Genomic DNA, 24115 nt, shown 5'->3' with positions numbered 1-24115 from the left:
TGGCCCTTCCCCAATTAATATATACTCTAGATTGCTCCTTGTCCTTTTCCATAGCTAACCTAAATCTTAGGATTCAATGATCATTGTCCCCTATATTTTCTCCACAGACACTTGATCCACTTGACACATCTCAATCGCCAGAATCAGACCCAGCATTGCCTCCCTTCTTCAGTGAGCCATACTGAACAAATGAATATATTGATCTATCCCCTGAACACACTTCAGAAAGTCTTCTCTCTCTCTGCCTTTTACACCATTACTATCCCAGTCCTTACTAGAAAAATGAAAGTCCCCCATTATAACTATTCTACAGTTAATTTCTAATTGTGGTTAATTTGCACTTGCAAATTTGTTCCTTCCCACTAATTGGTGCCCTATTGAATACATCCAGTATAGTATGACACCTCCATTGTTTGTTAGTTGTAACCAAATAGATTCTGCCCTTGATCCCTCTAGGCCATCCTGTCTTCAGTACTGTAATATTCTCCTTAATTTATACTGCCATCCCTCATTATTTCTTTCCTTCCCTATCCTTCCTGAACAGTTTGTATACAGGAATTTTAACAGCTAATCCTGCACTTCTTTGAGCCAGGTCTTCGTTATCACAACATCATATTCCCAAGCGAGGGTCTGCATCTGCAGCCCTTCAACTTTATTTCCCGCATTTCGTGCACTCACACACATTTGCATTGCAAACCTAATTTAGACCTTATTGCATTCTCGCTTACTCTGACCCCACCTATTGGCTGGGATTTTCCAGGCCCGTTGTGGGCTGGACCCACCGCAGGCGAGGCAGCACCCCAGCCAGAAGTCCATTGACTTGCGGTGGGACCAGAAGACCCTGGCGGCGGGTGCGGAAAATCCCATTATTTTACTCCAGTTCTATCTGTCCCTCACTTTATTTTTCCTCTCTAAGTGTTACCTCCTGGTTCTGAGCACCCTGTCAAGATAGTTTTAAACCCTTCCCAACAGAATCAAAGGACATTGCCCCACAAGGACATTAGTCCTGGCTCTCTTCAGTTGTAACCCATCCAGCATGTCTCATTTCCCCCAGAACTGGTCCCAATGTCCCAGGAGTCTAAAGTCCTCCCTCCTGCACCATCTCTTCAGCCACACATTCACCTGCTCGCTCCTCCTATTTCTGTACTCACTTGTGCACAGCACTGGGAGTAATCCAGAGATTGAGGTACCTTTGAGGTCCTGCATGCTAGCTTCTTTTCTTGTCCCCTAAAATATATCTGCAGGACTTCATGTCTCTTTCAACCTTATCATTATTGCTTTCCCAATCTTCCTCTTGCTCCTCTGTGCAGGTGAGCCAACCATGGTGTAATGAATTTTGCTCTGGCTGCACTCTCCAGAGGAACCATTGCTCTCACCAGTATTCAGAATTAAATACCTTCTGGAAAGCAATATGTTCTGCAATGCCTCCATTTATTAGACTACTGACTGACTTAAGAGAGATAAATGCCCGACTTAAAGACTCACTAGCTACTAACCAATCAGGTTTCCTTATGCTGGTGTCACTTCTTTTTATAGGGAAGCAAACTTAAATGTTTTACTTAACTCTTACATAAACGAATCTTATTTTAATTTACTGAAAAATTTGTTAAACTGTATTGCACTGTCCCTTCGTATTTAATTTTAACTTCATCCCCTAGATCTGATTAATTGAACACTGATTGTAATTATACGATTAATATAAAATCTAAAGCCAATTTGATAATGTATCAATCTAGTCTCAATTTATAGTTGATTAATTTAAATTAAACTAAAATCTTCCTAGTATACTCATCCCAAGTGACTACTTGACCTGTGGGCATCACTTTTTTTTCTCCCATTTGGTTTTAACTCTCAGCCTGAACACAGAGCTCCCTCCACTCCTGGACCTCTCCTCTTATGCTGCTCTGTTCCAGGGGTTTCTTTTTATTTGATTGCTCTTCCCCATTTCTGGGCCTCTCCTTTTATGCTGTTCCTCCCACTCCCTGGTCTCTCCTTTGAAACCTTTTAAATCCCTGCATCCTAGAGTCCCAGCTCTGTTTACATGCATTTCCTCATGTCACTACACCACTCACAATGTCTACAGAGGCTCTTAATAATGCCCAAGAAAAAACATTATCCTCTCTCTCCAAATGAAGGATTAGGTCATGAATCAACACCTAGAAACATGACTTGTGCAGAAAGGCTTTATTATCTAAGTCTTTCTGCCTTAATACCAATAAAATGCTGAGATGCAAGTCCATACAACCTGTTTTTAAAAATACATAACGATTTAAAAACTTGTATTAAAAAGATGTAAAGCCCTGGTGGACTACAAATCTACTCTAGTTGACTGACAAATTTATGAAAATAAAAGGATGTCATCATTAATTTTTCTTTCACTGGAGTTCAGTGTAATCTCCATGAGGCCAGAATCAGTGTTTTTAACATGGATGAAAGTGTGACTACTAGAACAGAGGATGCAAAAATCACAAATTTATTCTGCAAAAATCTACTTTGAATTAAATATCAAACCAGATTAAATTGGAAATTCTGAGGGCAATAAACATGATAACCTTTAGTGAAATCATCACATTCACTTAGAGGTAACAACTTGACTCAGTTGCTTCCATTCCGGTTTCCAAGTCAGAAGACTACTCCAGTGCTTGAGCTCAAAGTCTAGGGTGCCATCGGTTAGATGTGGCACTAAACCAGTCTCAACCTACTATTTGTGATTCAGGTTTATACAGAATGGTCTATGTACTATTGGCAGTTCTTCCACCCAGCATTCTTCCCTCGACCAAAACCTACAAGTGAATAGATTAACTGGTCATTCACCTCATTGCTGTCTATGGTATCCTGCACTGTACCAAACGGCTGCCACACTTTCTTCCACAACATTTAATTTATACACCAAGATGCTTTGGCGCATTTCTGGGAGACATGATTAGATGGTATATATGTGCAAATGTTTTTTCTTTTCACTGGAAATGTTTTGTGGCTCAACTTGATTTAACAGGTTTAGGAAACTTACTTTATATTTCTACTTTTGCAAGTCTATGACTTCAATGACAAATATTAGGCTGGCAATAATTATTCTTTCAATATTATTGAAATGTTTACAAAAGTTGTCTGCCTATTATTAATATTGCCAATAAATATTTGAAAATTCATTTAAAACACAAAAAAGTTTCTTCCCTTTGTTTGAGGCCCAAGCTGCAAATACACAAAGTCCAGCTTAAGATAGTACATAACACAGACCACACCCCAGACAAATTCTGAAAATCTTATTTCTAAGTACCAAAGAAATATTGGTGGGAGCATGGAAGAGACACTTTGGCCAAAAAAAAAAAGCTTCCTAAACATATTCTAGTCATATTCTGGAAATCAATCCATGAAACTGCTGGTAGTGTGACCAATCTTGTGCTTCCAAAAGACCCAGTTCAATGCTTACTGCACCTATTAGATAAAGTGTCTCCACCAAAAACTGGATGGGTATCACCGAGTCTGGGCAATGTTCTTATGGGCTCACTCAGAATAAACTGCCCCTCCAGCACAGCACATCACACCAAGATTCCCAACTTACCTACTTATGAAAGCAACAATTTCAACCAACACAATCATGAGCAATTAGGGCCTTCTCAGCTATCCCCCAAGTGTATCAAATTCCCACAAGCCACAAACAAACAGCTGATTGATCCCTCTGATTGATCCCTCTAACCTGCACTGTTCCCAGAACAGTCATGCCAAGAAACCTGGATAATTTGATTCACTCCTCCCACAATCACACACAAATCAATGGTTCCAAAAAAGTGTGATGATGCTTTTGAGAACTCAGTGCAAAATAAAATCAGTGGCACAGCCATTCCAACTGATCTATGTCAGTGTTTCACAAATGTGGTATATACTGTCATGCAAATCATTTACTTTTGCTTGCCAAAAAAGTTCATACCAATGAGATATTACTGACTATTCCATTTAAAACTCAATGAGTCTTTCATTTTGCATGCAGTCTGATCAATCTCAGGCAGACTATCAGGTGGGGCAGTGTTGGCGCCTTTTAATTTGAAGGAAAGATTAACTGACTGGCTGGTTTGGGAAAGAGCCAACAGAAAGCTAAACAATGTTACTTGTGGTAGTATCCTCCTTACCCCCTTCCTAAGGCTGTCAGCCTTTGCTACGAAAGAGTTCACAAAGGCACTAGTTGCCTCTAACACCTTGCCTGGGTCACTGTTTTTAATGTGAACCTTAGCAGTGAGTTTCAATCAGTGATTCATTCATGTCATCACCCAAACATCTGCAGTTTCTTGCTGAACTGTGACTAGGGAGTGGGAATCTAGACAGATTTAATTTTCCTGCTTAGTACACAGTGGCTGAGGGAAACAGTAACCCCAACTGGTGTCCTGGTTAAGATCAGCATAAACTACAATGTAAGCTTAACCTGCATATCTTACAATTACGCTAGGCTACATTGTGAACCACCAGTCCCTTTGGCAGCAAGGTTAACCAGTTAATTTTAAAATATTTTGAACAAATTAAAAATATGTTGAAAATGTCAACAATAACCTAGAAAATGCACTCTCAAGATCATTAAGCACAAAATATTTAGACAATCAAGGCAACTCTGAACAAAAAAATGCAATCAAAACATTTAACAATAAGAACATTTAATTCTCATCATGAAAGCAACCAGAGCAACAGGCTCCCACCAGTCCTGACCAACTGGTGCAGAGAACTTTGTACATCAGTGATTAAAGAGGTAGCAATAAAGTTAGAAAATGTGAACACAATCATGTAAAAAAATGTCTAACCTAAGCAGTGCTGGTGTTATGGATTTAAAAATAAAGTTCAAGAATTTGAAATCTTCATTTCTCATTCCTACTCAATCTTATATCGCCCTGGAGACCTACCATGATACCAAATTTCTGTTTTTTTTTTATTTGACATATCTGGTTAGTACTTGGATGAATAAGCTATTATGCCTTTTCAATGGAAAAGCCTTATAGATACACCAAACCCAACAAACGGATTTTTAAAACAATCTTTACCACAATATACTACTTGTAGTTTCCTTTGAACTGCAGGTTCCCTTTTAAAAATGGCTCCTGGCTGCAAACTGCTGCTGGGTACCAGACAGACCACACAGGTTCAGGCTCGATCTGGAGCTACATCAGTGGTATACTAAGTCTGTTTGCAGCATGTTGCTTTAATGCAGTCTCAGCATTCAGAGCTCTTCTCACCTTTAGGTAAAATTGCCTCATTTGCTTTCTCAACAATTTAGTGGGGGAACCTGACAGTCAAGTTCCACATCAACAAAATGTACGTATGGTTTAAATGCAAGGTCAACCTTGACTGACGTTCATCTTCAAACTTTGGTTTCAGTTAGGTAGCTTATAGGTGAGCAAAGCTGTCAATACTTAGTCTCTCCCTATATGCAAGATAACTTCACTAAGAATTGGTAACGACGGTTTAAGCAGAGGTGAATTATGGGGTAGATTTAATTGTTTTCGTCACTGAGGATATGGACAGGTGTTTTGTCTTTGGGGATGGGTGGAAAGAGAGAGAAAGTAGGGGAAAAATATAACTGCTGTGAATAACTTTTCACTGAAACTACAACTGCTAGAATTTTGGTTGACTATCCTCCCAAATGACAACTTAAAATGATTTTAGTTAATTCTCAGTGGGAAATATTTGTTATACTTCTTACAGCCAGTTGGCAAGGGGACCAGAAATCAATCTTTATTCAGTTTTAGGTTTATTCACAAAATGAGACATTACAAATGAACCCTACAACAACCCACCACCGGTGTCAATAAGCGTTTGTTTATATTTTTTCTTTAAAACTCCAACCCAGGGTTAGGAGACCAATTGTAGCTGTTCCCCATTGAAGCCAAGTTAACTGAGCAGACCAGGGCTCAAACCGGGGGGGGGGGGGTTCTGCTCCCTTTAGTTCAGCACATTAAGATTTAAAGACTTAGACAATATCCCTTGTCTAATGACAAAAGGCAGACAAAGCATGTGCTTATGTCTGTTTCCATAGCTAGTTTTTCGTGGAACAGGTCGCTAACCTGTTGCCAGGGGGCTTTAGCTTGAAGGGAGCACCTCTTTATTATGCATAAGTAATTATCCCAATAAGTGCCCCCCACCCCACCTATAGACACTTAATTAACAATATTCACACGCAATAGTTTCTCATCCAAACAAATTTCGGTTCCTTTTTCAAAAGCATAGTTTTACATTTTTCTTCTTAGGCAGCCCTCGGGATTGAGGATGACTTGCTCCCATTCCAGTTCCATGGGCTCTGAAATGGCTGATAAGTCCAATGCGTAAGCTACAGGCTGCCATATGAGGGGCAGGCAGTGCTTGAAGGGTTAGGTAGATGAGTTGTTTGGAGGTTTGTGTGCTTTCTCTGACACCTCAACTATGCCTCTGCATGTTCCAGAAATCTGTATTCGCAAATGAGCGAATGAACCTTTGTCATTTTGATCTGTCACAGGCCGGGTATTCACATAAGTTGGCGATAATGTCTAACCTCTTCATGGATGTTCTGAGGACATCCCTAAAGCTTTTCCACTGTCTTGAGGTGCTCCTGCCATGATCTGAGGTCACAGTAGAGCAGTTGCATTGCAAGTCTGGTGTCAGATACACAAATAATATGCCCTACCCAGCAAAGGTGGTTCTGAGCAATTAGTGCCTTGATGCTATGCATCATTGGCTTGGGAGAGGACATTGCAGTCTTCCTTGGTAATGGATTTGGAGGATCTTGTGAGGGCACTGCTGGTGGTATTTCTCCAATGCTTTGAGATGCCTGCTGTAAGTTGTCCAAGTTTCCGACGCATGTCGGAGCACATGGATCGCTGCTACCCGGCAAATCAGAACCTCAGTCTCAGGTTTGAGACATGTTTTTCAAATACACTTTTCCTCAGTCAGGTGATGGCTGAGCTGGCATGTTATCATTTTCTATACTAAGAATGTTACAGAGCTGGACATAATGTGATCTTGCAGCTCTGCCACCTTATTTTGTAAGGGCATTATAAAATATAAGAACATCTTGTTCTAATTATCCCTCTCCATTAATTTAAATGTCAAATTTCCCTTCAAAAAGATTTACAAGAAAATAAAACTAATGGTTATATTTTATGCTAAGCACAGTTGTCACTCCACATTAAATGCCATTACAAGATCAAATCTCCAGCAAAGCATCTACAAGTTTACTTGAGCTCTGCTAACACCAAAATTTTACTGCTCCACAGTTTGCGCTCCAAGGCTAGATTTTCATAGTACTGTTTTACTTTAAAATGGAATTCATACATTTTCAATTAATTCTTCAAGAATCCTTCTTTAATACCAAGATGGTAACTTTTAATTCTACAACACTAGAACTCATAACTCAAATTAATTTTTTAAAGCCCTATTAGGCTTTATGCAGAGTATGAAGGAAACAAGGCTAAGAATAGTTGACTTCTAACTGGATGGACCAATCCTTTACCCTGAGGACAGAAAAACCAGAAGATAGATCAGCTTAAAATTGAAATTGAGAACATGGTCCCTTCAATCATGCAGAGCAAGCTCCTCAAGTTTTGGATTGTATTTTATGTCAGCCTGACAGAATTAGAGAGAGGAGCAGAATGTGGTAACGAGCCGAGATTAGTAGTTATAGCGCGGAAGCTTAACACAAAACTTCAAAAGATTGCAAGCCCAGACTTTCCTATTATATATACCATTCTTGAATCAATTTTAATTACATACAGGAAAAGTACAATGTTTTGCATTTACACTATTTTAAATAAGTGTATCTACACTAGTGATTTTTAGGATTTATAGATTGCTTGTATTTTTCTGTTTTTCACTTGATATATTCTCACTTTCATCTAATTTAGTACCACAAAACATGTGACGGCATCGATTCTTTTATAGTACTTGTTAATATGGGATTTTCACATGAAATGTCGTATGATCACTGCTATTTATGATGTTTTATAACAAGAATCCTTTTAAAACGAACATTCAGCAAAATTCAGGGGTCAGTGCCCCACATAAATGAATGTAAAATAATACATTTAATTATAAACAGAAATGGGATATGCAACAAAAAGTGCATATTTTTCATAAAATGACTAGCCGTAGCTCCTAACATCCTACTGGATTTAATGCAGATTTCGATTTAAACAAGAAAATACTTAGGATCAAGCAAAATACACAAAGCAGATTCTCAATGGTGTCCACTCCAAATAAACTCATACTTCATGTCATCAGTTGATCCAAACAGGGAACTCTAATGCGGTAGATAGTCATCAAGAAAGCCAACAAGAAGAATTAAAGGAAATACAAATTCTCCATCCAAGTGCCAAACTTCCCATTGAAAGATCGTCTTATGCCAAGTAGAATACTATGGCAAATCATACCAAGCTAGGGGTTACCTTCATCATACACCATGAAGTTTATATTTTCTGCTTTAGTCACAGAAAAATTTGAATTATGTAAACAAATACTTAAGATGGAGTTTACTGAAATCCTGCTCCAAGTTTTACTCTTGCAAATTGCGATTCAACTGTATAAAAACATTGGTACAATACTCCAATCTGTCCCAAGCACTTTAGGTTATTTAGATTACTGAAGTCTGCTTTACTTGGGTTTTAATCTGTTCTGACTTAATGCATGCTACAAGATTGTACAATTTTTTATTGCCATCAAACCAGCATTTGACTGTCATTCCCCCCCCAAAAAATTGTTATTTAACTCCCATCTCCAATGAGTATAGAAGAAAAAAAATCAATTATTTTTCAGAAACATTCTGCATCTCACCCCAAAGAAAAAATCTTGATCTCTGAAGCCATTATCAGCATATCATTAAGGATACCATTAAGCCATAAAGTGTGCCTTCTGTCCCCACAATGCTGTTTTATTAATATTTCATCCTGTGTCACCCCAGGCACATATGTAAATGAGGTCGGAAGCTCTTCTATCTCCAAAAGCATTACTTTAAAAAAAAATGCTTCCAGAGTTCACTAGGTTTATTTGATTCTCATTTACTGGGAGGTTTAAATATGTAACTAGATGGTAACTAGAACGGATTCTTAATGGAATTACCACAAGACCATAAGAAATAGCCGGAGTGGGCTAATTGGCCCACCGGGCCTGCTCCGCCATTCAATAAAATTATGGTTGATCAGATTGCTGCTTCAACTCCACCTTCCTGCTTCCACCACCATAACCTTTGACTCCTTATAGATCAAAAATCTACAACACAGCCTTGAATAGGTTCAATGACGTAGCCTCCACTGCTCTCTGGCCAATTTCAAATTACCATTTAATAAAACTAACCACGCAAAACATCAAAAAGTGGTATCATATTTGATACTTGATCCAAATTGTATCTCTTCAAGCAAATCAGTACACTGGTTATTTGACGTCTGCTTCCAGAACAACCATTTGATACATGTTTTACATGATAGCTTATTTCCTATCAGCAAAACTTGAAGTTTTAAGCAGTATTTATTACAAATTAATAATGTAGTTTACATGGTATTTTTTGGTGATCAAATTGCAGTTTTATGTTTACAGTTTTTTGACTAGTTATCATGGTAGAAAAGTAGTTAAACACAAGAGAGCAATAATAAACACTAATTGAAATCATGCTAGTTTTTATAATTTGCATTTTGTAATAAGGATATGCATAACTCCACTTTGTCAAATATTGCCTTTAAATAATTTTTACAATCTTGTGATATCTGTCCTAACCTTGAAATTTGTTGGTATATTTTAGGCAATTAAGTTTTTCATATTACTGTTATGCATCTACAAATCAGCCCAACCAAAAACACCACCTAGGAATTGGGGTGTAGAGAGGTGCAACCATCTATTTTAAATCCAAGATTTTGGGGGAAGAAAAAAGTTTTGATTCAGAGGATACCAATTTAAAACTAAAAATCAGTGTGTGACGGTAATGACTAACTTTTCTTCCAAGCGTTGAAATAAAGAAACTGAAAAAGATGAAGCTACAAAGCAAAAAAAGGTTAATAGCAGCATTAAAAACAGGTACATGTACAAAGCTATTTATAATGGGATAGTGCCAGAGTTGCAATGTATGCTTTTTGGGCTCATAAAAGTAGGGTTGACAACAGAGAGTGAGACATTTCTATTTTAGGAAATATTATCAAGTATCCTTAAATGGCAAGTAAAGTTTGCTTAGCCTTGACCTCTGAAAATTACCGCCAGCTACAACATTGAGATTGTAATTCACACACTGGCTATCCTCGTGGCCAAAGCAAGACTACCATATCATGCTAAATTGTGGGCAGTCTGCTGCTGGGTGCATCCAGGATTGATTTCATTCAAGGCTCAAGAGAGGAGCTACCTGAGCTCAAACTGAGTTACAAAGATGAAAGATACTGACCTTGTGACAGTCAGCCTGTAAGCCTAATTATAAAAAGTTTCAATTTGTTACAACACTGAACTTTGGTACTTACTAGTTTATGAAGTCTACAGCTTGAGTCTTGAGTTGATCTGCACTGTGTAGATCTGCCAGAATTAAAATTTCTGCTGCATTTTCTACAGACAAATTGCTGCAAAGAGCATCCTCACACATCACTTTTAAGCGCTCCAGGGCGTACTGAAACAAGAAAGAGTTTGGATCATTTAGAAACAGAAGACCAGACAAGTGTTAAATTACCAAAGTTCAGTTACCACAATTGAAACTAGTTAAAATCATACTGCCTTTTTTGTAAAGTACATTCAACTGAAAAAAATCACAGTACATTCAACCATATTCAGGGCTGATGCAATAGTATTAGGCAAACCTTCAGTCCCACCCCAACAATTAGCTTTTGAAAATGAATATTGTGTACTAGTATGAATAAAATTTCTGTTTATAACTACAGATTTATTTTATATGAAAAAGGAAATGATGACACTGGCTGCACATTCTCATTGTTCTACACTTTTCACAGGATAGCTACTAGGAGAAATGCACTTTATAATGTGCAATGTGGCTCACATAGTGTCATACTATGTGTTCCTGCAAGTTACTAGCTGACTTTATGCATAATTTAGACAAATCAATAATAATTGATAGTGGGCTAGATTAAATTACATTCTTTGATGTTATTTACTGATTCGTAGTTTTGGAATAGTCACACAGATGTACAAATCTGTAAAATTATCACAAACAGAATGAGGAATATGAAATTTTGGGAAAGACTGCAATGTCAATACATGGAAATCTATATGTGTGTCAGTATATATGGATTTATATTAGTAGATCTAGACCTTTGATTCCCACTATTGAAGCCTCTTGGTTTACTTATGTAGTTTCATGAATGGCACATAATTTTTTGCCACCTCAGGCAACTGCCTAATTTGCCTGATGGTTACACCAGCCCTGACCATATCCATTTCTTGCTCAGATCTAAGATACATACTCACTGTAAACTGAGTTTTTAATTTTAGTTTCTGCAATTCTAAAATGCATGCATACTAACACAGTTTGAATGTTGGGACCATTGTAGCAACCTGACCTGCTTAAAATTTAAATGCAATTTCTAAGTTCATATTCATTTAGCCACTTGCATGGTTGCTGTATTCAACTTCAAAATAAATAGCATAGACTCACAAAACCATAGGCAATAGATGGACCAAAACCAAGAAGAAATAATGAAACTAGGGCTGGGGTTTTCCGGCCCTATCACGGGTGGGACCCGCCGCGGGCAAGGCGGCGCCCCAGCCAGAAGTCCACTGACTTGCAGCAGGACCAGAAGATCACGGCAGCAGAAAATCCCACCCTAGAGAACATTTATGACTTCATATCATATTCTTGTAAACTAATTCGATGCGTGGCACTAATTAGGCTGTGAACAATCTCTAATGGGTTGACAATTCAGAAGTTTATAAAAACCAGGTGAGACATTCAGATCAGAGTACAAAATATTTGTTGTCACTTTAATTGTACAGTGCTGCTTGTCATCAGTGAAGCATCAAACCATTTATAACTACTAAATAATCTCAAGCTCTACAGCTGTACAGTTTTGGTCCATACAATAAACTCAAACCATTGTTTAAGAGCATGAACAATTTGACAGATAATTGATATGTGTGTGTGTATATATATTAGAAAATATAGCTCAGTATACTCAAATGTTCAATATGTTTACAGATCTGCATTTTCCATCTCAACCCAGAGAAAATATGCTACCAACTGAGTTTCTAATTTTCTTTGAGAGAAGTTTATTCCACGCCTGCCGCCAATCCACAGAATGGGCTAATTTGTGACTTAAGGCAAAAGGGATAAGTGAAGCACTGAAGCCTCAATCCCTCAATGGCAGTGTGCATTATACCGTGTGTTGAAATAGTGTACATTGCTAAATTACTATATTAATGAATGAAATAACTTTAAAAAATTTAAGTGTGAAAGAAATGTGTTAACACTTTCTACCTTCCTCCTGCTCCCTGACTTTCACCTGTGTCTTGCGTCCCCCTCTTGAACCCTTGCTGTGAGCGGGGTCAAGGAGGGATAGGGGCAAGGGTCGTTGAATGGGCGAGGGAGGTAGTGAGTGGGCGAGTGTTGGGGAGGGAAGCGGGCGAGGGTCAGAGAAGGAAGTGACGAACCAGATGGGGGCGGGGTGTCAGGAAGGAAAGCGGCAGAAGGTCAAGGAGGGAAGCATCGAGTGGGAGAGTGTCGGGATCAGGGAGATGGTGCCAACTGGATCATTCAAAATACATTAAAGCAGATGTACCGGCGCTAAGTGCACAGACCAGCCCCACTATATCTGCAATGCTAAAGCAGAACACCACTATATGAGGCAACTTATTGTAGTACTTTCAACACAGTTTTTAAAACTGGAGTTGGCACTGCCTAGTGCATATGGCAAGCTGACCCAAGTTAACATATAAACAGGAGTAGACCATTTAGCCCCTCGAGTCTATTCCACCATTCAATGAAATCCACATAAGTACCTTTGCTCCATACTGACTAATGCCATTGGCTGACAAAAATCTATCAATTTTAGTTTTACAATTAACAATTGACCTAGGATCAATTACCATTCGCAGAAGGGTGTTCCAAACTTCTACCATCCTTTCCAAAAGATGAGTTTCCTAATTTCACTCCCACGAGATCTGACTCTAGGTTAGACTATGTGCCCTACTCCTAAACTCAACAACTAGTATAAATAGTTTCTCCCAATCAACCCTTTTCATTCAATATCTTGAAGTGCAATCCTTCCTTGTAGCTTAACCCTTAGTTAACAGGGGCTGCAGTGGTCAATTGTGCAAAATCACAAGTTTCCCAAGTTTTTCATTGTTGAAGTTTGCCATCAGTGGTCAAAGGAAACAGTTTTCTATAAGCCTCAGGTCTATGAACATCAGCAACAGTGAAGCACTACAACTTCTATTACTCAAATGCCCTATTTTTGCAGTTCAAGTCAAGTGTAAAAATTGATACCAGCTAATCAATAAAAGTGTCAATGAATTAGAATTTCATAATGCATCAAGTAGGAATAATTTCTGAAATGTAACTTACCATGTTGTAGTAATTATAGTTTTATTTAGTGTGCAATGTACCTTTAAGAATAATACTCAAGGAAGATCACATGATCTGTCGTAACCAATAGGAGAGTAGCAGGGGCTACCTCAGCAGTCAGTGCAGAGATAGAGTTGGAGTTGAAAGCACACATGTAGTTTGCTGCTGAGTATATTGTAAATAAACTTAAAAGTTTCCACCCAAGAAGTGTCTGCAGATCAACCCTATCATTAATAGCATGATTCAGCCACCCTACAACACATGTGCATTAAATAGTTCTATTGTTTTTGCACCACAAGGTAACAAAATGTACAGTTTTATTAAGAGGTATCATTGTCGGGAATCAAACTTTGAAGAGACAGAGTTTGAAGATTGAGAGGTAGACAAACTCTGTCTTCTAATGGCTAAAGCCCCAAGTTATGCACTGTTTAAAAGTACTGAAAGACAAAGGAGAACTAAACAAGGCATAATTTGTAACAATAGCCAAGTGTGATAAGCATAAAAAGAACCAGATGGGCTCATAATACCACTGTTTACCCATTTATCCAAGTGTCAGAAATAGTTAATATCACAATTGTTTGCATTTGAAGTAGTTTCATTTAAAAGATCTAACATATAACGACGCAGTACTTAGGGTCTCAAGTCCTTGCTTCACATTGCTTATTCTGAGAGGTGGCTAAGAAGGATTTTTGAAGTCGTCATCCATGTATCATTTAATCCAGAAAATTAGTCAGAAGCACCACTGAGATTGCTGAATTTTGTTGATGTGGAACAATTTATTTAAGAAGTATTGTATTACTAGCTTCTTGCTATATTCTACCTTAGTTAAATATATATACACACACACAAGTAGAATAATTACACAACCAATCTGTTTTAGTTTGAAGTTTAAGTTCCTGGGATGGGTTTGGGGGTGGTGGGATCAGTCTGCTTACAGGAGTTGCCTTTTTCTGTGAAAGCAAATTAAAAGTATCGGCAACAAGTTCATATTTTAACAGAAGGTACAGACCACTTATGATGTAACAAATCAAAGTTTTTTTGTGGTGATTTAATGTAAACTGTTAAGCATCTTATTTGTTGATGTAACATCAATTAGATTATAATACTGATTAGAACATAAGTCATAGACGTGTCTATGGACAAATCATTTAACTAGCATCACTAGCATCACAACTGTAACACGGGGCAATCATGAATGGACATTAAAAAGTAATATTATGAAAGTTGAAACGCTTCAGATGTTGCAGTGCATGACTCAGTTTTTCCTAGGGTTTAAAAAAATGCTAGAACTCCAACAATACATGCAAAACAGGATCACACATCTGATCTGCACAGCAACTCAGAACCAATCTCCAATGATAAAGCCTGATCTAAAACCTTGCTTTTGTTTTGGGGTAGGTAAAGATACCCAAAGTGAATAGCTCCTAGTACTCTAATTTCAATGTCATTCAAAACCGTTTTGTTGCTTAGTTAAATACTTCCCACTCACCTTATCAGCAGCTGCAAGTAAGTCATCTGCCATTTTGTCAAGATTTGGCGCCTTCCCCGTATAAATAAAGCACATCATCTCCTTAAAGACTTCAGGTTCCACATCATTAATTTCCACTCGGTTCTGTATAAAATTGAGGGGGGGAGGTGGGGTGAGTGGAAGAGAGATTTTCAGTTTAAATTGTGATTGCTGCTCATTGTCTACCTTTCCTTTATGACAAATCTAAAGTACAAAACAGAATTCAGTATTGAAATTCAACTCTCGGTCTTCTAATTACACAGTTATGGCTTTAACGTGAAGAATACTGTACAGAAATGTCCTGCTGTTCCATAATTTCTCCTAATTGTCCTTTATCACCCCAACACTAGAAACTATTCTGCTGGATAAAATCTGCAGCTTTTTGTGTATCTTGATTATTAGAAGCTGCAAAGCACGAAAAATGTTTAAAGGAGGGATGAGGGGAGAAATACTCTGAATGTATCCTCATGTAATCTTCAGTGTATACAGCACAACAGTCCATTGCATACTTTCCCACGGCCATGTAGGCCTAGGTCCGCACACAGGCTGTGCTGAAGTCAAAAACCCAGTTAAAACATAAGTGATTGTTCTAGAGTTTATGCATGCCCCAGTCACTGATCACACCAGGGTAGCCTGGAGGGAAGATCACTCAATATGACAAATCATTAATGAGTGGGATAACTGGTCTTTTCACGCACATCTTATTTAAAGAAAATGGAGACTCAGCAAGTGTTTTAAATAATATTCAACCAAGGTATTTTTCTTTCCCATTGACTGGGGCATAATTAATTAACATTGTACCATAAACAAAGTACAGCGACTATTATTTCTGCTTGCAAATTACACGTACATACCTTCTTGCTTTCTTCCATTTCATGCTCAAACATAGCACTGAAGACTGGGGAACGAGCTAAATGTAAAGAAATTTTTTTTTAATTTAACTATTCTAATTCAAGCAATCAGGCTCCAATTAACCACCAGTGATTGACTGTAAATGTTTAAACCACTACATTTAGTGCAACGAAGGTACTAAACAAAAAACACAACACTTATCTAAATCAGCTTATGCATATGCGCTTTGGGCAATTTTAAAATCCAAAACCTGAGACTCAAACTGCCACCTTGTATTTAATTGTTCATACCATATTTGCACATGTGAATTGTGTTATATACATCAATTTCTAAGCATCCTAGTACTGAACAAACCACATGATCATAAAAGCATATATATGGGTCAATATTTCAGTTTGAATTTATGCTTAAAGCTACTGAAGAAACAATGTCAACTAAGAACTGCAGCAGAGATATTACAGAATCATGCCTATGGATTTCACAGTTTCAATGCCTGAAATTGGGTTCCATAATAGGCCTAAAGTTTTTAATGTTCAATCTAAATAAATCTGGTGCCACTCTGCCAGGACAGTTTTTCTGTAATATTGAAAAGGACTGATCTACCATATACACAACAATATTCCATTTATTCAATGGTCATTTTGGGGCGGGGGGGGGGGGGGGGGGGAGGGTGGTGGGTAAGAGGAAAAATTCTTGGCGTTTCATATGGCACTCCTCCAGAATCTGACCCTTAACACTAACTTATCAATCATTTCATCCAAAATCAGAAAATTATGTTTGGTAATAAACATTTTCTGCCAACAGCAGCCAATTCCTATGGATAGAATTGTAGATTTAAGTCTTCAGATGCAACATCCTGTGATGAGTAACTCATCTCCAGACTCCCCAAAGCCTGTCCACCATCTACAAGGCACAAGTCAGCAGTGTAATGGAGTACTCTCCAATTGCCTGGATGAGTACAGCTCCAACAACACTCAAGAAGCTTGCCACAATCCAGGACAGAGCAGTCTTCTGGATTGGCACCTCTTCCACAAGCATTCACTCCCTCCACCACGACGAACAGTATGCACCATCTACAAAATGCACTGTAGAAACTCACCAAGGCTCCTTAGACAGCACGGCCCACGACTGTTACCATCTAGAAGGACAAGGTCAGCAGATACATGGGAACACCATCACCTAGAAATTCCCTTCCAAGCCACTCACCATCCTGACTTGAAAATATATCACCATTCCTTCACTGTCGCTGGGTCCAAATCCTGGAACTCCCTCCCTAACAGCACTGTAGGTGTACCTAAACTGCAGGGGCTGCAACAGTTCAAGCGGGCAGCTCACCATCACCTTGTCAAGGGCAATTAGGGATGGGTAAGAAATGCCAGCCTAGCCAGCAACACCTACATCCTGTAAATGAATTTTTAAAAATCCATTCAACAGTTTCAGCTGACATAGTATGAGTGGTTGTGATGCGACCAGATTTGGATCTCTCAGGGCAGAGATTCTGGTTATGGGTGATGGCCACAATCCTAATTTGAACTGTTCTTCATGTTCCATGTGTGCAACAAATGGCCATACCTTCCCTGGTCCCCTTTCAAACAGTTGAGGGTTGTTACCATTTTCTATGGAACATTGAAACCTGGAACTTCAACATTCTGTGATAAACAATATATAATTTTTAAGTTGAATTTTTATCTATATGTATTTTTGTGTTAAGAAAGGTATGATTGCTCCACGTTCATTTAGGTATTTTTTTTTTAATTGACCTTGGTGTCTATAAGTCTGGGTGAACCTGTAGGGGTTTGAAGTTTAGTGATTTTGGGAAAAATCACAAGTAGAAAAGCTGGGCTGTTGATGAGGGTCAGTGGTCAAGTGACACAGACAGAGAAAGATGGGAGAGTTCAGTGTGTCAGAGAGTGACAACAGGGATTTTTCAGTTCTTTGAGATAAGAAGTACAAGGCTGTTGGGAGACTGAGTTCAGGGAACTCATATGTTTGCTCTGCAGCTGGATTAATAGTGAGTTTAGTGAGCAGCTTGCACATCTCACAGATAGATACAAGTTAGTGAGAAGCATAAAGTGCATGCTCAAGAATTCACCGGCAGAAAACTGCTTGCACGTGTGCCAGTTCTGAGCAAGGAGCCTGTGACAAGCTACTGATAACTCTTCACTGGTTCGTGTGTCCGTAAAGAATGCTGGGTAAAGAAATATTGGGAAATTGAATCATTTTCACTTGTTTGAATTGAGACCTTTCTAACCTCTCTGTCTGGTGCAATAGTTCATTTTTCTCATTTTAATAAATATTTTATTCTGTGTTAAAAGTTGACCAGCAGGCTCCTGTGAATTTGTTCAGTAACTTTCCATGGCTTTTCAAAAATAGTTAGGATCTATCAAACCAGGACTCTGGGGACCTGACTTGCCCAGTATTATCACCAGCTGGGATTGTAACAACTTGGCTCAGTTACCAGGTTGCGGTTGGTGATGTTACGTGGTGTGCCATTGACAGGTGGGCTGTTGTCAGTTTGTAGGGTGTGGAGTGTGTTCCGGTAGGCAGTACAGGACTTCAGGCAACTATGTGGAGCTTTTTTGAAGTCCTGTGTCAATGGGGGTGCTTCATTAGCTGTCAGCCAGTGGTGTTCTTTGAGAAGGATGTTTTCCCTGCTGATATATTAAAGAGGTTCAACATGTTCTGACACAGGCAGTCACTCAAGCTGTGGTGGTCTCAACTTTCCAAAAATAATCCTCATGGATTCCCACAGGTAGATATCTAACACATTTGTGTAGCGGCTCCTGAGCAATGCTCTGCTGTTGGGTAGACCAGAGCAAGTAAAGCAATACGTTGGCTCTGCCGACACAGGCCTGTTTCCATATGCAATGCATTTTCATCTTGACCTTGGCTCCAATTTTCTGGGGGTGTTGCTGGTAGGTCAATGTATGGTCAAGAGTGATGCCAAGATATTTTGGTGCTGGGTCATTAGTCAGTCACAGAACTGGACATGAAGTTCTTCCCTTGCCTGCGAGCTGTTCAGGTGGATGACTTAACGACAGTCCTGACAATTTTCATGTGGTCCTCATGTTAAATAAGTATTCCCACCTGAAAAGCTGCAAACTGAACCCCAGCCACCAGATTCCTGGTTCAAGCAGTAAAAGCCCATCGGTAAGCGGGTTCTCTCAGGGATAACAAAGCTAAGAAACAGGACCAGCAACAAGAATATATCAGCTCAACATTAAAGGTCTATCCTGCGCAAAACAGAGTTACTCACAAAAGATCATTGCAACGTCTACAAGCCACCAAATGACCTGTGGCCCAAAATCGTAATACAGTCTACAGCACACCCAACAACCTACAATGGCAACTTAAACAGCCAACATCACACATGGGGGTAGCTAAGGCAACTGCCTGACTGGGCCCACCTTGCATGACCTAAAATTTGTGCACGACATTAAGCAACCTGGCACTTGCCATTCCATTCCGTTTCAAAGCAGGAAATGGATGCTTATACATGGAAACTGCTCATATTCAGTTGTATAAATGAGATAATTAAAGGAGACAATGAACCTACATTTCAGAGGAAGATCCTATAGAAATTAATTACAAAGATTGATATAAAACTTCAGGATGCAAAATAAGTCATTCGGATAGAAGGCGACGTACAGCTCAATAGCAAGTGGCCAACCTCACACTAATTGCCCATTTCACTGTCTATATTAGTAGCAATAAAATATAACACTAGTGCATGAGGATAAAGCTAGCGAGTGCACTTTTATTTGATATTCTCATCTACACCATTTATTAAGGAGTGGGCACTTTCTGACGTAACTTCATTTCCAAAGTCACTTCAATTCATGTTCTCATAGTAATATCTATATACTTTAGCTACAATTCCATCTCAGACACTTGTATATATAAAATTTGTTAGTTCAGTTGAGAAGGAAATTACCTATAATACTAAAACATTGTATCCAGAACGCCAAAAAAATTGAAGGAAATATAAATTAATTCCATCAAAAAAAAAGTGGCTGTGGTTCATTAAAACAATCTGGAAAATGATGAACATAGTTTCACTTAAAAGCAGAGAGAATTTAATTTTCTTTGACTAACAGAGTGTATTATTCTAAAGATTACTGCATGTAACTCTTGTAATTAAAAGAATTCTTGGTGAAAAATATTGAATATGACATCTCTCTCACAAGTTGAACCCACACAACTTATTTTGGCAATTCCCATCGAGCAATAAATTCTTGATTCCATCTCATTATCATACAGGAAATCCAAATAGAGGGTTCTGTACCCCAAAAGTTAATTCTGATTAACTACCACACCCAAAATATCAATGCATCTTTATTTTTCAAATGCTGACCAATCTTCCAAGAAATGTGACATACTGTTTTGACCTCAGGTTTTCAGAATCCTTGGTGTGCTTTTGATTTCTTTCAAATGGTGGAACATCAGAAACAAGAGCACACTAGGTTAAAACAATTGTGTACTTTGATACATAATCTATTAAAAGAAATTCATCAATGCTGAAATATAGTTTGATATAATCCTTGGAAATATGCCTAGTGCAAAGCTTTACTGGTGCAAGAATGTTCCAAACCTGCAAGAATTGCTTTATGCGCTTGAAACTCTTGGCCAGCTACACAAAGGCAACAATCTGTAAACCTAGAATTCTCCCATAATCCTCCAAGTTCATCTGCTAACCGGCATTCAGGAACTTTCACCATATTCATGGTGTTCTGGCCAGATATATTCACTGAATCCTGGACCACGCTAACCTAGGATGTAAAAGAAAACACAAATATAGTGTTACACCAAGGCACAGCTATTGACACTAAATCCTTTGTTTTCCAATCAGCATTATTTAAAATAAATGAACCACCATCAGTATTAAGATAATGCCGATTGGAAAATCCAGGCTTAAAGTCTTTTTGTGCATAAACTTTGTCCAAAACCATTGGAGTCAGGGTGGGTAAACATAATACAGGTTGAAAGGGCACAGAGAAATCATTACAATGCATTTCCTACTTTGATAATCTATTGATTGGTTAAAATGCCACTTTTCTTATAAATTCAAATGTCAATACAAGAATATGCCCCAAAGCTTGACTGACACGGCCTGCAAAATTTACTCAACTTTGAAAACAACTGAAACAGCAATTTGTGCATTAAGAGAACAGTACAATTTATCAAAGTCATTTCCAATCAAAATCACTGTAAACGTTTTTATCGTCTTCCCAAAAAGATTTCTTCTTTCATAATTGCCTGCGGCTTAATTTCCAGCAAGTTTGCTAATGCACATAATAGTTTAAACAACTGTTAAGCAAACATATTCAAATTGGTAATGATAAAAATGAACACAAGATATAAAATTATTACTTTTGAATACAAAGCAACATATAATGTTATGCCAGCATTGTTTATCTACTAATGGAAGACACGTGTTATATCCTAATGTACACATTTAACAGCCAATATATGAAGAACAGAACTCAGAGGTTAAAATAATTACTTCCAAGTTTGGAAGTATGTTAAACAATTCATCTTTATCCATGAAAATAAATCACAGGCTCATTAACATCTAGGAACAATCTGGTCAACCCTCATCACAGAAGGTTCATTACACTATGCAGAGTGATAATATAAAACTTGGCTTAATGCAGGCACTGCAGTATAAGGGTCTGGCACATCTAGAGTTAATGTGGGACTAAGTACAGTACCTTCCACACAGTGATGTAAGAGAACATATGACTCGCACCAAGGGATCAGTATGGTGTTGGACAGAGTTGTGTGCAGACCAAAGCATGGAGACAGTTCCTAGCTTGTACTCTTAACTACATCTTTGTAAATAGTTCTAGTGGTTAATAAAGACTTACAGTTAATCTACTTCAGGCCATGAAGACTTCATTAAAACCTACCAAGATGTAACCAACATCCCACAACAGACATTACAAGAGTACTGATTTTAACCTTCTTAGTTGGTGGATATTGATTATAGTTGGTTAGGGAACTTACTGAAGTCATCTGAACTGATGGAACTGGTGTAAAAAATGTGGTGTAAAAAAAGAGGTGGAATTTTAGATAAATGTGGCCCTCTAAGTGCAACACTGAAGCCTCTTTCACTTCAATACTGCCACAGTATTGGACTTTAGCTTTTTATACTCTGAACTGCGTAGAAAATGGCCTCCTATCTTCCTACAAACTGCCCACAATGTGATCCCAGATTAAGAAATAGTTGCAGACGGTCTGAATGGAGAGACCATTATTGTTTTACAATAGGCCTGCAAAACATGAAAAATATAAATTCAAAAGACATTTCTACAAAGCTGTCTTCTACATAAGTGCATTACTGTGAGAGGCTGTTTTAACTTTAATTACTTAATAAATTTGTTATGAGAGATTTAAGATGGGAAAAAGAGATGGAAATAATCATATAAGATTGAGTTCTAGAAACATCTGCCAAAAAATATTTGTGTAGGGCATCAAGGTCACATTTGGCCAAGACACCTCTCTTCCCCCTCCAGTCAAATAGCCTGTTACCCCTCTCAGGCTCCCAGCTGTGTCCCAAGGCAATAAAACCTACTCTTACATATTAAAAAAAACTCAATTAAAATCTGTAATTCTTTTGCCCAAATCAAAAACATACACAACCCCATATGTATAGGAGTACTGAAGCACAGAATTACAAACAAAACCAAAGTTTTAAAGAAAAAAAGTGCAGCTCTTCACAATTTCTTCAAATAATGATGAAAAACAACCTACCATTTACCCCACAAATTAGTCACAAAATATACTTGAACATTTGCAGGAACATCTATAATCATGTCTGCCTCATCATTATTTCCAAAACCTTACTTGTTTTACACTATTAAAGTGAGGGACTTGCCTCTCATCTGATAAAACTGTTTTTTGGAGTTCCTACAAGATTCCTTCAAGCTCCCATATATTCTGCACAAACAAGCAACTTTCAAAGTGTTCATTTATATAAGACCTACGTCAAATATAATTTGATGCATGATCCAGATGATTGAAACAAAATCTAATTTTTATCCAACTTACAGTATATAAGGCCATTATCTCAGAGGACAATACTTGGGACATTATCCTATTGATACCTTTCATGCCACTGACCATGAGGTAATCTTCACTGCAAACCTTAATTTCTTTGTCTGGAGGAGGCAATGATAAGGACACTGAAGCATTCCAATAAAATTGGCACCCAAAAGATATTTATATGGTACGTAAGAGTAAGCAGGACCAGACAAACAATGAGGGAGAGGGCAAGAAGTAGCTTCATTTGCAAAAGTCAAATTATTTTTGAAGGATTAAGAAAGAATGAGATCAGTAAACCATCTACCCCATTTAGTCTCCAAACAAGAATAAAAAGTATGTCAAGGCAATACAACAGCTGGGGCTAAGGTCACGGGTCTACACCTTCAAATTCATCTCGGAAAACACCTCTGCCTTAGACAATGACGAATTGGGTTAAGTAAAGATGGAAATAGGCAAGACAAATTTCTTAGAGACCATGTCCTTAAAAACATCCCTGTGAAAGTTAGCTTGAGAAATGAATAATAGACAATCAAATCTTTGTGTGTGTGTCCTGCCCTACTAGTGAGTAACATAAGGAGGTACAGATACTACCCAATTTGTCAACTGCTGCTAAGAGTTTCCAGAAGTCCCATGTTCCAAAATAAACAAATTAGGTGTATTTCCTATGTGTGCATACCAACCAAGTTCAGGGACAATTCTTCAGAATGAAAGAAATGCTAGGTGATGGATAAAGCTATTGAGACAAACTAAATTCAAACAACTTGAGAGAGAAAGAATAGGCTTGAGAAATTCTCCTGTCCACATGCCAAAAATGAGCAGGCAAACAGCAAAGTAGCAGCCTTTAAAAAAGAAACACTGTCACCGCAGAGACCAATGAAATCAAACTGAAGATTAAGTTTCCCCCATCAGTGCCTGCCTGAGGTGGGTGGAAAAAAACTCATCCATTAGTATTTGAGGTTACAAAAGGTTCTTTGAAACATCATGTCCCTGCAGGTTGAAATGACGGTCATGGCATTTATGGCTACTTGTTACAAGTTTTCAGAATACAGGCTTTCCTAGAGGCCAGTATTATCACTACTGACAACTGCTGTAATCCCAGTTGTTTTAAAATCAGCCCTTTCAAAAAGCATAAAAGCAAACTGGGATTGACAGAGCATCCATTACTACTGCTCAAACAGCACAGCATAACATAACACTGGCAGTTACTTAGTTAAGAGCAC

The 24115-nt window shown here is 38.2% G+C and overlaps 1 protein-coding gene across 3 annotated transcripts in view; it reads right to left on the bottom strand.

The window, feature by feature from the left end:
- The window catches only part of LOC121269057 (speckle type BTB/POZ protein), a 118969-nt gene that overhangs the window by 5540 nt on the left and 89314 nt on the right, over positions 1–24115 (bottom strand). For all 3 annotated transcript variants that reach the window (XM_041173477.1, XM_041173476.1, XM_041173478.1), the window contains 4 exons: positions 20443–20620; positions 15854–15909; positions 14982–15104; positions 10446–10588 (listed from right to left, as the gene is read on the bottom strand). In XM_041173477.1, coding sequence (XP_041029411.1) covers positions 10446–10588; positions 14982–15104; positions 15854–15909; positions 20443–20620 — 500 coding nt within the window. The remainder of the gene's footprint in view (positions 1–10445; positions 10589–14981; positions 15105–15853; positions 15910–20442; positions 20621–24115) is intronic.

The sequence above is a fragment of the Carcharodon carcharias genome, chromosome 23 (genome assembly GCF_017639515.1).
Source record: "Carcharodon carcharias isolate sCarCar2 chromosome 23, sCarCar2.pri, whole genome shotgun sequence".
Taxonomy (NCBI): domain Eukaryota; kingdom Metazoa; phylum Chordata; class Chondrichthyes; order Lamniformes; family Lamnidae; genus Carcharodon; species Carcharodon carcharias.
The sequence above is the reverse complement of the archived record's forward strand: the minus strand, read 5'-3'. Positions and strand labels throughout refer to the sequence as shown.